Source organism: Dermacentor silvarum, chromosome 3, assembly GCF_013339745.2.
Source record: "Dermacentor silvarum isolate Dsil-2018 chromosome 3, BIME_Dsil_1.4, whole genome shotgun sequence".
Classification (NCBI taxonomy): Eukaryota; Metazoa; Arthropoda; class Arachnida; order Ixodida; family Ixodidae; genus Dermacentor; species Dermacentor silvarum.
Window position 1 is genome coordinate 206,396,873 of NC_051156.1, and position 15,290 is coordinate 206,412,162.

At 48.2% G+C, this 15,290-nt stretch overlaps 1 protein-coding gene across 4 annotated transcripts in view; it reads left to right on the forward strand.

The window, feature by feature from the left end:
- Positions 1-15,290, forward strand: part of LOC119446537 (calmodulin-binding transcription activator 2) — a 493,330-nt gene that overhangs the window by 451,059 nt on the left and 26,981 nt on the right. For all 4 annotated transcript variants that reach the window (XM_037710984.2, XM_049664202.1, XM_049664203.1 and 1 more), the window contains 7 exons: positions 4,754-4,825; positions 8,568-8,709; positions 10,007-10,053; positions 10,703-12,034; positions 12,982-13,248; positions 14,216-14,342; positions 14,668-14,799. In XM_037710984.2, coding sequence (XP_037566912.1) covers positions 4,754-4,825; positions 8,568-8,709; positions 10,007-10,053; positions 10,703-12,034; positions 12,982-13,248; positions 14,216-14,342; positions 14,668-14,799 — 2,119 coding nt within the window. The remainder of the gene's footprint in view (positions 1-4,753; positions 4,826-8,567; positions 8,710-10,006; positions 10,054-10,702; positions 12,035-12,981; positions 13,249-14,215; positions 14,343-14,667; positions 14,800-15,290) is intronic.

Below are 15,290 nucleotides of genomic sequence, written 5' to 3' on the forward strand. Positions count from 1 at the left end.
TTACTCTTTATCTAGCCTAATCAAGCGCACAAAGTCACGTCATTTGAAGAAAACACTTTCGTGTCGCACAGGTTTATCATCCTAATGTAATTTGTAGGCGTAGATGACCTCGAAGAAGAAGCTGACGGCGAGAAAGGAAGGACGGGGCGAGGGGGCGGTGATAAAAGAGGGGACGCCGTTGATGCGCAGGAGTTTAGGACGCATGCGCTCGAAGCCGTAGGTGGGTCTGCCTGTTGATGCATTCTCTGTCACATTAGTTCTGCGCCACGTCCGTGTCCGGTGTAATTGGAGACGAAGGGCTCTCCTACCAACGTACACGCCGCCAAAGTGCCGCCCCTGGACCGTGTTTTGGACCGTCCACTGTTTCCTAAAACGGATCAGACAGGAGCTGCGCTTTCAAGTCACCCGCTTCTCTCTCAGGCAGGGCTGCGAGTGCTCATCCCTGGCGCTTCGGCCAAAATGTGAGATTAATTTCTTTAGGTTTCTAGAACAAAGGCACCGCTGGAAACTCTTCTTGACGAAAAAAAAAACTGCCTGTTCCATATCTTAGTCCACTTTGCGCTGTTTTCGTACACGTCTCCCCTCCCTTGACCTCTCGAATAGCACGTGTTCACTCAAGTCGGGAGTCGGGACCTGCCGCGCTGGTTCAGTACGCATTCTGCTGCCGAGCAGAGGACGAGGGTTCGATTGCCGGCCGCGGCGGTCGCATTTGGTGAGGGTGGTATTTAATGCGTTCAGTGCACATTAGAGAAGCTCAGGTGGTTGAACTTATTCCGGAGTCTACCGTCACGGCGTAGGTCATAACCAGATCGTGGTAATAACACGCACACGCGCACACGCGCGCAACCAAAACACGGAATTGAATTTTTAGAAACTCGCTGCGAAGCTCTCGAGTTCTTGTTAAAGAGATCCAGGTGGTCAAAGATATTCTCGAGCCCACCGCTATGACGTCATTTAATGCGTTAGCACTAGGAGTGTCATTGTGTATTTGTGTGAAGTGTGAGAAGCCGGTCACGAGGTAGAGGTAGAACGTGGATGGGAGAGCTTAGACGAGCGTGCTTCTATATATATATATATATATGAGTATATATCCGTGAAGAGGCAGGACCTGTGTCGAGTCAGCTCCTGAATAACACTTTGCAATGTGGTGAACGCGGTTTATATCACGGATCCAGGACCTTGATGAAACAGGTGCGACGTGCTGGCGCATTTCTCACACATTTACCGCTATGTCGCCACTGAATTTTTATCCCTTGCGTTGCTTTGTTAAGTTAAACACCGTCAATCCCTCAATTTACCAATCGATCAAATCGATTGGCATGATTATAGGCAAAAGCAGAGTAGACGTACTCCATCGCCTGTTAAGTTGAATGCACTGTGTTCCGTGTCCGCGACACTACTTTCTTCCGCGCAGTGGCTTCGTGCGCGACCACGCGAAGAATTGGGGGCTTGTGCGTAAAGCTTAGGCAACTCTGAGGAAAAACACGCTTAACCTTGCACTCGGCCGCGCAACGCTTCAAAACGGCGAAGCTGGGCGATCGTAGCCCAGCATATCCCGGAAGTGCGCGCGAACTTTTCATTTTATTACTCATGATGATGATAATTTCTTTTCGCGCGTCTCGGACTTACGGCTGTCACTGCGCGTTGCATAGCTCAGCTGGCAACACCGACACCGCGTTTAAATGCCGACACCGCGTTCCAGGAGACCCGCTCCGTGAATGCGTCTCTCTCTCTCTCTCTCTCTCTCTCTCTCTCTCTCGCTCTCATAGCGCGCAAAACCTCATCACCTCGCAGAGCACGAGCGTACGAACGCGCCAGCTGTTGACGAAGATGACGACGCTTGAACGCAATCATATGGTTCGCATAAATGCATCTTCTGCAAGCGTGGCTGTATAGCCCAGTGGTTACGACGCTCGCCTTGGGACCGGGGGTAGGCGGGTTTGAATCCGCTTCGGCAGGAAAGGCTCTTTTCTTTCTTGGTAGTTTCTTGATACGCACCAGAAATTACGGCTGGCTTTTAAACAGCTTCGCTGTTACAAGAGAACTAAGCGAACGAACGCGTATAACTGTTCGAGCTAGAGTAAGTGAGCGATACGAGTTTGACGAGCAGTCTCGGGACATCTTGCGCTTATCCCATTGTGCCAGCAGTAGGAATCTGTAAAATGATACGACGATTCAAATCTGCACCAATGGTGACGTCAGTTCTGTCACAAATTTTTAACAGGGAGTGCACGGGGGAGGCAGGTTAAAAGCGATTCGGCATTAACAGACATAAACAGCGTGGGACCCGTTATGCATATAATTCCCCATACAAAATTAGTATGGGGAATTCGAGACAACGGCAGAGAGAGAGAAAAAAACGAACAGAAGAAACCACAAGGAGCGTGTGATAGGAAATTTTTTTCATATCTGCGCCATGGCAAAGGCAATCAGGCTGTTCGCAGATTTAAAAGGGGGTTAGGTAGTACCTAGTCCAGTACAAAAAGAAAATGCCTGTATATATAAAGCACGTACATATTTTCTCAACGCGTAAGAACATTTTTGACATGAATAAGTCTTAAATTACTAAGGAAGAGTTGTTAAATCTGACTAGAGAAGAAGAAGCGTTTACACGCGAAGAGCATGCTCGAAGGAGAAAGATGGCTCCCAGTCTACCAGTTTCGGGCCGATTGGCTGCGCCGAACTCAAAGTTCGGAGTGCTAACCACAACGCGACCGAGAGAAACGGACAAGCGCGTTACTTCTTATCGTTCTCAGTTGCTTACAGTTTGAAATTCACAGTGCGCCAGACGAAACAAAAAAAAATCCCAAGAGCGAGTACTTTAATTCGCCCTGCGCGGCGAACTGTAATTCCCTGGGGCGTGTACACTTCAGGCGCCACACTATACGCGATATACTGAGCTCTTTACACATGTCCTAAAGGATCTGACAAACAAGCCGCACGAAGAACGGCAGTAGGGGTGCATTACGGTACTATACGCCGAATGTACACTAGACGCAACCTCGATGCATTAGCTGGAAGTAGCTTGACGACGGGAAATCGTGGCACTTCCTTCTGCTTTCAGCACTATCTCTGAAGGGTAAACCTAAAAGCAGAAATAGGAACACGGGAAAGTTGCATTAGAAGGTGGAGGAAATGTCTTGAAGATGACGAAAAAGAAAAGAAAAAAAGAAAACGTCACCAGCTTCGAACAAACAGCACGCTTCGCGCGCAGTGTGTTTCTGGGGGGAAAAGTAAACACCGGAAAAGGGTGTCCTAGCTCGAATGAGACAAACGCTAGTTTCGAGTGTGTAGCGGCTGCATGTAGCTAGCTAGCTTCCTAAGCTTTACTAAAGAATAAGTGTCGTCATAAGAGACCACAGCAATCGTGGGGTATACTTGCGGGTTACATCACGATACAATATTTGCACAGAACGCGTAGTTTCATGAACCGATACACATGGCCTAGTGGACATTTAAAGGTTTGTACACGGACGGCCATTGCTCAAGGCGGGTGGATAATTTTTGTCGTGCTACGGAAAAAAAAATAATGACCCTAAAGGAACAGAGTCCGCATTCACAAAAAAACTCTTGCGATACAACTGTTCGTAAGAGCAAATTCCGGCCAATCCTTATGCTGGACATATCGTTAGTAGAGGTGGCCAGCCAATAGCGAAGAGCGCTTACGAACGAAAATCTTTCTGAATTCGACTCCACGGCGTTTCTTGCGCCAAAACGGTCCAAGTACAACAAAATACTTCGAAATCCGTGGCGCCACATTGGCCGCATACTGGCGCTTAGGTTTCAGCGCGACATCCAAGAACGATATACTTGGCGTTCGTTTTCTTCAGTAATAATCAACTATTTATTCCCTCATCGTGAATGAAAACAGACTTCTGAAAAAAAAAAACTTATCAGTTTATTCTGGGGCGGTTTTTCGCGTCCCTTCAAAGAACTCGTGCTTGCTTCTGTAAAATGCCTGTGAACAACAGAAGACATTTTTCTGCAGTCTATACGTGTGACTGAGAAGTGTGATGTTTCATTTTGTAGATTGTGTTCCAGATTATTTCTTGTGCTGTTTTTAATTGCAAGTGACTGCCCCGCGTTTGGCTGCGAACTGCCAAATAGCTGAAATGTTTTACTTGAGTAATCATTATCCTTCATTCATTTAATAATTTAACATTGTGTTGAAGCCGGCGATATATTGTGCTGTCGCTAACATTTTCAATGAATTAATTAGTCACATAATATTCAGAAGGTCATTTACTCATGGACTCGCAAGGAGTCCAACAAGACTCGATGATGCTTAACAACTTACAAATGTCGTCTTTTGTTCACTATGACATCAAAAAAAAAATGTTTGATTTGTGCAAAGAAGAAGTAGGGGGATAAAAAAGAGAGCGGAAGGGAAAGAGAGAGGGGAAAAAGGACAAGCAGGGTGACAGAGTGAAAGAGCACTGAGAGGAAACACCACAAGGGCCCGATGTACGAGAAATATAGCGTGCACTGGTGAAGCGTGGGCGAGTTGACAACGGTGCATTTCGATGATGTTCCCGTCCTTTTTTTCCTTAGTATATGTGTGCGCTGTGGACTCCGTCAACATGCACCGTTACCAAATCGCTCAAGCTCCTATTCTTTGGAGATGAGATCGGGAGAGGAACAGGTCGAGAGTTCAGTTCCGCGTTGGGATATTTGTGTACACAAATTATGTGTTTGCTCCGTGATGTCATGCACGCTCAATCACTAAAACGTGTCTCCTTATGTTTATTTTCAGTGCATCTACGGGTGCTATGTTCACTCTGCGATTCTGCCAACCTTTCACCGCCGCTGCTACTGGCTCCTTCAGGTATGTGTTGGTTCTCTAGGCAAGACGGTATGAGATGGGTTGATCCTTACGAATACTCACAGCTATGAGATAATTCGTCCTGATTGTGAATGTATGTCATTGCAACTCTTGAGACCGCCGTGGAGTCCGTATTTTCCGCAGGTGTCTCATAAGCTGATAATGATGATGATAATGATGACCCTAAAGTCGTTGGCACAAACCCACTCACGGGGATTGGCCAAGAGTCGGGCAGATTTTGCATATGTCTCATAAGCTGTGCCCTTCTCAACCGTCTTTTCTTTTTCGATGGGAATGTGGTGGAAAGGTTGAGAAGGAGGGAGGGCAGTGCTATCTTGGATTGTTGTTTTTTTTCAATTTATCTATTGTCATCCTAATCATCACGTTATCGTCTAGTTTATCGTGCATGGTTAGCACCATTTTTGCTTCTCACCGCCAATTGCCTGTATTTGGCCGTTGATGATGGAAGTTTTCTCTTTTTTCTGCTTGATTACTATGACATCCGATGTATCTATACTGAAAGCAGTCACGCCTCACTAACGATCAGCTGCCGGTAGAGCAAGCTACTTCGCGTTCCTCCTGACAAAGGGACCCTTCGCATTCACACCGCGCGCGCTGCGAGGATTCGTTTCCGCCAGCAGGCCCTTGTATATATTCGCTGATCAAAGTTCGCCGGCATGATCAAACATCGGGCTCGGTGGCAACGACGCGTTTGTTTCCCTTATCTTTTCTTTTTCAGCATCATGCTTGCCTCAGGGCGCACCTGCTGCATATTCGGAACTTCTATAGGTTCACGCACGTGCGGGCGCGCGCACACAAACCGAAAGAAGTTCGCGTCGCCGCTCTATTTGTCTTCGTTTTCCCTACGCGCCCGTAGCGATTTTCCTTCCTCGAAGTGTGTGTGTGTGTGTGTGTGTGGTGTGGGGGGGGGCGTTCCTCGAACTGATGGTTCTGGAGCTGGCTTGTTGCGGAGTATAGTTACTCCTCACACCGCCATGCCGTCCATTATAATTGTTTGTCTTTTTTTTTTTTTTTTTTGCCGGCAGTGCTGTGTTTGGATGCCGCGGTGTGCGCTCCTGCGCGTAGGTTCAGTTCTGGCAGCTAACGACCAGGTCGCGGGGTGTGGGCCCGTGGCCGTGCTGCACGTAGTAAACGAGCGCCCGCCGACGCCGTTGGCGCTCGAAGAGTCGCGCAAGGCGTGGCGAACTTGATCCGCTGTTGTTGGACACGGGAGCTAACGAAGATGGATGAAACGGGAATGGCCTTCGCGCGCGCGGCGCGGCGCAGCGCTGCCCGTCCGGCTTGATGAATATTCTTCGTCGAACAACGCGCGACGGGCGCTCGTTTGGAAGCCACGGCCTTCCGTCTTCCCTGCTCTGCTTCCCCACAACCATCGCCTTCTCTGTTCTTCGCGCACTTGCCGAAACGCGGCCGTTCCTTTCGTTTTCGTTCTTGTGCGTTGTTTCGTTAAAGTGTACGGGCTTTTCGCATTGTACCGGAATCTTCCGAGTGGCGCGCGCGTACCGAGCTATCATCTGGGTCTCTCATTAGGCGTATATAGTTCGCATTGTACGGAAGAGAGTTTGATATAGCTGAAGCGTTTCGCTGCGCTTTTTTACTCCCCGCTGCCCCGCTATCTGTAGCGTGAGGTTCTGTTTCGGAGCGCCAGCATTGGAGCGGACGCCGAACGATGTTCGTTTATTTATGCGTGCTGCTTCATCGCCATCGGAACGGCGTATTGTGCCGACGAGATCTGCATAAATGAAAACGAAAGAAAGAAAGAGAATCCTCAGCCTTCGCTTCTGTTTAGTCAAAACGTCTGACTTAGTTCCCGATTTATTTCTTATTTTTTATTCATTTTCTTTTTCGTAATTCCTTTTTTTTTATCTGGGAGCGAGAACGGTCTCGTTATTGCCTATGTGAAGCACGAAACGCGCTCTTGATGAGCGCAAAGAGAGAGAGAGAGTGAAAGGGGAGGAACGACAGGGAGGTTAGCCATGCGGTGTAAGTACCGGCTGGCTACCCTGTGCTGGGGGAAAGGTAGTAAAAGAATAAAAGGTGATAGAAAAAAATTAAGTAAGAAAAATTAAAACACTAACGTGATGCTACGTGCTGCAACTTTCAAACTTTGCGCCAGAGTATAGCGCCTAAATGCAGAGACGGTGTATACTTTCGTTCTGAGCAGATGAAACGAAAACGCTGCTAATGCCGCCAACAGGCATTTGCTGATCCTGTGGCATTGTTCATTAGCCGAGCCTGAGCAGATCGCTTATCTTAATGTCCACAAGTTCGCTAATGGTGTGACTGGCCAAATGTGCTCGCTTTTGTGTTATCTTTCTCTTTTTTTCCGGTGCGTGGTCGGTGGACATTAATTCTCTTTTGTTTTGTATTAACGCCCTTCATTTATTGCTGGTGTTCTATGTTGAATTAGCGCATACAGTGCATACAATTAGTGCATACAGGTATCCGAAAACATTTTCTGTTTAACCTAATGCTGGCCGCATTACAAGTAAGCTGTTACAGAATCGTCGTAAAAAGTTGGCGGGTATACGGACTCATGTTCTTTGCTCTAAACGAGACATACTTTTGCTAATCGTAACTACAGGTCAGGGAAGTTTTTTTTTTTCTTTCTTCTCCTCTTGCTTTATTTTTTGTATTTGAAACTGTGATAATTGCAAATAAATGTCGCTTTTATCTCTTTTTTACGTACTTTAGTATATTACTCAGCAGACTGCTCTGACGTGTATTTCTATTTCTTAAAATTTGTGCAAAGTCTACGCGCTGCATCGCAGATGATCGTTTTTCAGCCACTGTGAAAAGGCGTCGCCTTTTTCGTTTACTCCTGTACACAAATCATCGCATGTGTTGCTTCAAGAGGAGATGTCCCCGCTGATCATCCGTTAAAAAAAGAAGAAAAAAAGTAAGAACTCGCGGCATACATGACATCAGTCTCGGTTCATATTATCTAGTGACGAAACCGGCAATCGAAGCACCTACTTTTGCATTTGTTCCCGGGTTCTCCTGAGTTCCCAGACTGTACCGTGTTTGGTTCGTCCCCAAGGTTTCGGTACCAAATATGACGTAACTCACACCGATGCCGCTGGCTGCCCCGACTTTCCTGTTTTAATGACGAACAGTGATCATAAGCTGGAGATTCGGCCGTTTTCTCCTCCTCAGTCTCAACGCTTCTCTTTCGCGACCGACCTACTATGTCAGATGGACAACACGGCGCACTGCAAAGCCGTACTTCAGCCGCTGATGACGTGTGAATTTTAATGGCGCGGGGGCCTAGTTATGGTAAATGAGCGCCAAGACAGCGTATCAGCTATACGTGTCACGTTATCGCCGATTTACCCATGTTACTGGCGGGAAGTCGTATCCATTGAGGAGGATGAGACGCCTGCATCTCCCGCTTATCATTGCCATTCGTCGTTTGGTTCGGCTGTAACTCTTTGCATAACCTTCAATGAAAAAATCGTTCACTCTCGACGATGGCCTTCTGGCAGTGTTTAAAATCTATTTCACTAATCACTTGTGTTTCTCTCCCTCTGTACAGTACATGAATTAGTGAGGCTACAATCTGATATATTGCAGATATAGATAAAATATACGCAGAACCATTGAAAGTAACTGAATCTTCGGTGGCAAGAAAAATGTTGAGGAGGCAGATCGGGCAATCCGTCGCATCGCCGTCAATGTTCGATGGCTTGCTGGTGTGACCGAGGCCATACATATGTCCGCGCAGAACCCAGACATCGTGCTGGTACACTACTTGAACGTGCCGTACAGCGACGACAACAAGATGGTGATCGCGCCCACGCTGAGCTACTGCGCGGATAAGAAGGAGTGGACCAAAGACGAGCTCGTCTCGCAACTCAAGCCCATGTGTGAGTGCCTTTTACCTCCCACGTCCAATCCGGTCCGGAACAAATGTGCAGGCCGCTACGATCGCTTCTCGACTTATGTGGCGTTGTTGCTTCGTTTACATGACTTTCCCAGACGTTCAGTTCACAGGATAGCCAGTGTGATATAGAGCCGCCTGTAATATCAATTTCGTCTGATTTTAGACGCTCGAACAGGTGTAGTTTACTCGTATGATTTTGCTATCTGCTTTCGTCGAGCAGTTGCAGGGCTGTTAATGTGATCCTTCCTTTAGCGATTCGCGTTTGCTTTCCTGGGGGAAAAAAAGAGAAATACGCATTTTTTGAAAATTTTCTTTCTATTGTCCACCATTAATCTGTTTGGCTCTACGATCGCGTAGTGAGGACGTTTAAATGTCTCATTCTCGCTTATATGAGAATGATTCAGGCTTTACTGCGCTTTATTGCTTGTTTACTATTGGCATTGCAGATTCGTAGTCACGTCCTACCTATGAGCCCTTTTAACGCGACAGCGTTAAGGGCCTTGTGTCGCAGAAAATCCGGCGTCGGCAACCGGCGTCGGCATGCGATGTCGGCGGGTGGCGGAGAAAATCATCTCCAATCACCCCAACCACCCCGACCGCACAGGCCCTCCACGTGGTGCAAGGTTTTGGTGAACAAAAATTGAATTTCTCACAGTGAAATCCGTCAGAAAAATCGTGAAGTACGATTTTACAATTCGGCGTCGAATTCGCCGTCGGGTTGTAATTTGAATGTACGAGAAAATCTAATTTTGCTACGAGGAAACTCAAACACAAACCCCTTTTCCAGCATTTCTACCAAACCTACAGCCGCGTGTTCGGGTATTTTACTTGCTAAAATGATATCCAGATGGCGCTCGCATCCTAGGCAGGTCAAATTGGGACTTCGCCTGCTAATTCGTTTTGGACACGCGCGCGCGTCAGGGTAATAGCAAACAATTAATGAAATAATAACAAAGTGATAGGGCCTTGAAATTTAATGTAAGACCACTTATGTTGCCATTCAAAAAAACTTCTTTCCAGCAATGCATTTCTGTATTAGTGAAGCCGACTTTAAAGAGATCGGTGTAAGCTTGGTCTTTGTAAGCTGGCTTTCCCACGTTCAGTGTTGCAGTGAATGAAGCCTACTTGCCGTATGCGAACGATGCGATGCGAACGGGTCTCGATAACGCTAGCGCGTTGTACCCTTAAAGGCGAAGCGTAAGCGTTCTCCAATTTCTTACCCAAGCATTTCGGTCTGAATGAAGGTTTTCGTTCCTTCTCTCTCATTCTCTGTCCCGCAGTTTACAGCGAAAACGAGCCGGACCTCAACAATGAGCTAGAAGTGTCGGTGAGTAGATCATTCCCACTGCGCGTTATCACCAATACTGGGTCATGTGTGGCTCTATGAATGTGTCCGGGGTAGGCCGCATGTTTGAACATTTAATTGACAGTTAACGTGGTGATCTCTATGGCTGACGGTTTTTTTTTCTTTTTCTTTTCTTTTTTATGCACCTTCTAAAGTACATGCGAGAACTTTCTTACTGTTTATGGCTCTTACTTCAACGTCCATCTTTGCTTTCCTTGGTCGAGCCAACTGAGATATTTAAAGGAAGACGAATGAGTAGCAGCTTTGTTATCGTATGCACGTGTCTCACTGTAAAGCTTCCGTCGCACTTACGTCTGCCTTCGTAGCCGTTCCTACTCTGTGGATGATTGTTGAAAGTGCCAAAATAGCAACTCGGCGGAACCTTTTCTCTTTTTTTTCATTTATTCTTAGTATAACAGCCACGCTATAATCAAAGAGCGCTTCGCGACATTTTTGCCTCTTTTTATGCGAGCCAGGCAACTACGACGGCAGTAAATACCTCGACAATGCGCTTCCTGTGTAATAATCTCCCTTCGCTCTTTGGTGCACGTTATTTGCCTACTTGGGTACGTCGTGCGCTTTGGCAACGCGCACTCTAATCCTCCGGCACCCGCGTGCCGTGTTCGCGCAGACGGCCGAGACGGTGGAGGCCATCGTGCAGCAGCTCATGGAGAAGCAGCGGGCCAAAGGCAGCGCTGGTAGCGGCGGAAGCGCCGGCGGCGGCGGAAGCGGCGCACGCACGCACGAGTGCCCCTGCGACTCGACGACCAAGACGTCGCTGTCGCCCGCCTCGACGCCCACGCCGCCGCCGGCGCCCTCTTCCGCGCCGCAGGCCTTCTCGGCCGCGTCGTCGTCGACGCCCTCGCCGGCAGCCGCCGTCGCCGCCGGCACGACGGCAACCGCCGACGGCAGCGGCGGCAGTGCCAGCAGTGCGTCCAAGAAGTGCGGCCACAGCCTGCACCGCATCATCTCTCCCAAGACGCGCTGCGCCGCGGCCACGTCGTCGACGCCCACGCCCGTGCCGCAGCCGCCACATTCGTCCTCATCGGTGGTGACGGCCGCCGGCGGCCCCCTGGTGACGTTGGGCCACAAGGAGGGCCGCGCCGCCGCCACGGCAGCCGCTGCATCCGGCGGCACCGCGAGCGGCGGCAGCGTCATCCTTGCGGCGCCCGTGCGGGAGGCCGGCGCCGCGGGAGCGCCCACCGCAGCCGCCACCACCACTTCGTTCATCCTCAACCTGTCGCAGCTGCAGGGAGGCGGCGGCTTGCTCATCCTCAACAGTGCGGCCGCGGCCACGGGCCTGACGTCCGCCTCCGTGACGCCGGTGACGCTCCTGTGCGGCGCCGGAGGCACCGCGGCGGCTGCCGCTGCGGCCGCAGCCGCAGCCGCGGCTTCCTCTTCGACGGAAAGCGGCGGCACGGCGGTCAGCAACGCTGTCTGCAAGGAGCCGCCGCCCGTCACGGAGGCGCCCTCGTCCACCGGCGGAGCGGCATCCAGCGCATCGGCGGCCTCGTCGACAACCCCGTGTTCGGTCTCTTCTTCGAGTAGCAGCAGCTCCGAAGCGGTGGCTGCGATCACCACGACGCGTACAGAAGTGAAGGTGGAAGAGCAGCAGCCCACGTGCCGCGTTCTCTGCGGTGGTGAAGAAATGGAGTTCGGTGGCGACAGGGACCCGGAGCTGTGCAGCAGCAGCCTCATGGGCGAGGACTCGAAGGAGCCCACGGCGTCGGCCACCGAGGGCCGCGGGCTGTTCGACGACTCCCTCGACCTGAGCCACGACGGCATCCAGAAGACGTTGACCGCCAACCTGGCCGCCTCCTCGCACAACAGGAGGCCCTCGTCGGACTCGTCGTCGGGTGGTGGGGTGCTCGTGAAGAGTGAGAACGGGCCCACCGACTCGGACACAGTCGACCTGAATCCTATGGACTTCATCGACAACGACATCTCCACCCCCGACGAAGAGGTGCGTCCTGCAGGCACTGCGCGCGCGCACCCTTGCGGGGCCGCGCATTGTGAATGTGCGCCATGGAGAGAGGGTTCCGTTGCCGTTATCATTCGCTGGAATTTTCTTGATTAGTTTCATTGCGGCGCATGAAAATGAACAGAGAGAAAACATTTTGGCTTGTAGTCATGTTAGATTCTATGCGAAGCCCCGGTAGCCCGCATCTCGGTGTTATCGGGAAGAAAAAGTGCAGCTGTGCTAACATATTAGCGCAGGTTAAAGAGCCTTAGGTGGCCGAAAATAAACCCAGGACCTCCGCTATGGTGCCTCTTGTAAACCTTAATTTTTTGTTATCGTAAGTGAGACCTGCATTCTACGACTTCTCCTAGTTGCATCTCTTTCTTAGAACATTTCTTACCTGTGTTGATGTTATAGTCCCGTTACGAGGATTCTTTGAACCTCTTTCAGGAATTATAGTGGTCCTAGGGGCCCTGCAATACTATCATGATTTCTCTCTTCTTTCTCTCTCTCTCTTCTCTCTTTATAATTTTTTTTTCTTCCTTCTCTAACCACCAAAGCAAAGTATTTTATATTGCGGGCTTTCCCGCATTTATGGTGCTAATGTGGGAAAGCACGCTTGCAAAGCAGCAATCATCTGCAATGGTGTACTTGTGTAAGTGCTCCAGTGGACCGTACCTGCGCCTTGTTTCTGTGAGTGTTTGGGCCCAGATATATATTTCAGTATATTATCTACTTACACTACGTCATCAGGAGCTTGTACGAAAATACTGTCTGCAATTTTCATGCATTCTGAAAAAAAGGTTACAATAATGTATGCATAAACACAAATATTAACACCCTACGTAACCATGCGAATGTCGAATTGATAACACCTTCCATTTCCTAATATTCGTGAGTTAGTCCAACATTGTCACACTCTCACACACGCCTAACGTCTGCCAACACAGGTGTTCAACCTGGATACCTTCGACATGCTGACTGACCTGCCGAACTGGGACGACTTTAACTCTGACTTGGCAGCAACCACAACGACCACTCCGTCGTCTGGTGGTACCGGAAGCACTTTATCGTCTTCCTCTTCCGGATTGGGCAGTGGTGGGACTCTGTCGCTATCAAACAAGACGCCCAGCACACAGTCGTCGCACTCGGGCATGACCTACCGCGAAGGCACTGCCAACATCACTGACTACTCACCTGACTGGTCCTACACAGAAGTGAGTGGGCACGCTTCGTGATGCAACTTAGTGGCACAATTCCCCCACAGAAAGTAATAGTTGTCTCACATTACAGACTCTCTGGAGTTAGCGTTTTTCTTTCAAGATGATGCATAGAACCACATGAGGAAAGTTGCTCATGTGGTTCATGCTATCTCAGTCATGTAAGCTGCACAGTTGCCCACTCCTGTAAATCGAGCCAGAGCTGAGCACTAAGTGTGACTGTCAAGACTAACTTTCAAGGATGAGCTTTAAGAAGTTCCTGCCAGTATCAACTTATTTGGTACAGCGGTCAGCCCTTTCGTGGTTGTTCAGATGCATTAGAAAAAAAAATCTGTTGAGATGGAGCACAAAATAGCATGACTAGGTTAACTGTGCATCGCAAGTCTAAATGAAGGAAGTGTTCATGAAAGCACAAGAATTTCAAGATATCTTGCCATCACATACACGATATTGGAATACATCAAACTAGATTTTGTGGGCGCGTGAAGTCGTATTACATATCGCAGACCGTAGAAGTATCTAATGTAGATATATCTTATATAAGATATAGAAATATCTAGTATAAATGTAGAAATATCTTAAAAACAAGCTGTACTCTGTGTTAACCAAGCCTTAAGCAGGCATGGCATAAACAGAAATCAGCTTAGAATAAAATTAGCTGTGTCATAAATAATGATTCTTGCCAGCACATAACATGCAGCACTCTCTGGTGTTTGCGAAGGGCACACATCGTATGTGCTAAGTTATGAGCAGGTCAATATTCTTTTCTGAATGGTTTCAATCTGATCAAGGCGGTGGGTGTTGATACATATGCTTCCTGTACCTTCTGCAACCACTGTCCTTTTTCTTTTCTTTGTAAACCCCAAATCTAGTTCATGCGCACAGTGCTACAGAGTCACATACGATGCCATGCTCACAGTATAATTTGCTGTCATTCTTTTTTACTTCTATCTTCTAATCACAGGGTGGTGTAAAGGTCCTAATCACAGGGCCGTGGTACTCGTCATCTTCACCATATATGATACTTTTTGATGGAGTCAGTGTACCAACAACGCTAGTTCAAAGCGGCGTGCTGCGATGCTTCTGTCCAGGTAAATGCTTGCTATATCAAAACTTTCTTACTGTATGCTCTGCATTTCAAGTTGTTTTGATGATGTCATTATATGTATAAGTGACCCACCATTAATTCTTCTTAGTTTTGTTTTTCTTGGTCTTGTTGAAACACACTAAAAATGATCAGGCTTGAATTTCAGTTCAAGGGAAATTACTTTGTCAATTCAATGTGCACCCGCAAATTTTCTTGCAGATCTTCCAGCAACACTAAACATTTTACTATAGTTTTCATTGGAATTATGACAGTGCAGAATCCAAGTGCACGTTATCGAACTTTCAATTGCGTTGTTTTGTTTTTTCCAGCCCATGAAGCCGGATTAGTAACACTCCAGGTAGCCTGTGAAGGCTTTGTCATATCCAATTCAGTCATCTTTGAGTACCGTGAGCAGCCTCTCGTCAGCACTCAAAAGGCCAAAGATTGGTTTGGTGTAGACGGTAAGTACCAAGGCCCAGTATATACCTTTAGGCATTCGGTATTCACAATAAAGCAATTAGTGTGTATAAACAGCAAAACATATGCTTGCTGTGCAGGCGAGCTGCCGTACTTGTTATATATCAAATCCCAATTTTTTATTATGTGTGAATACCTCGAGCCACGATCCACATAGCAAGGGACAATTTTTTAACGTATATAGTGTAAAAGCGTGCCTTTCAGTCTCTTTGGAATTTATTGTATTTTCTCTCTATAATCTGCACCAAATTTCAAGAAAAAAATAGGTGATTTTACGTACCAGAACCACCATCTGATTATGAGGCAAGCGTAGTGGGTGGCGCCGGAATAATTGTCACCACATGTGGTGCTTCAATGTGCACCCAATGCACGGTACACAGGCGGTTTCGCATTTCGCCCCCATCGACATGCGACCGCCGAGGCTGAAGTCAAAAAGACAAAATTTTGACAAATTTTAACTGTGAAGTGAGAAGGT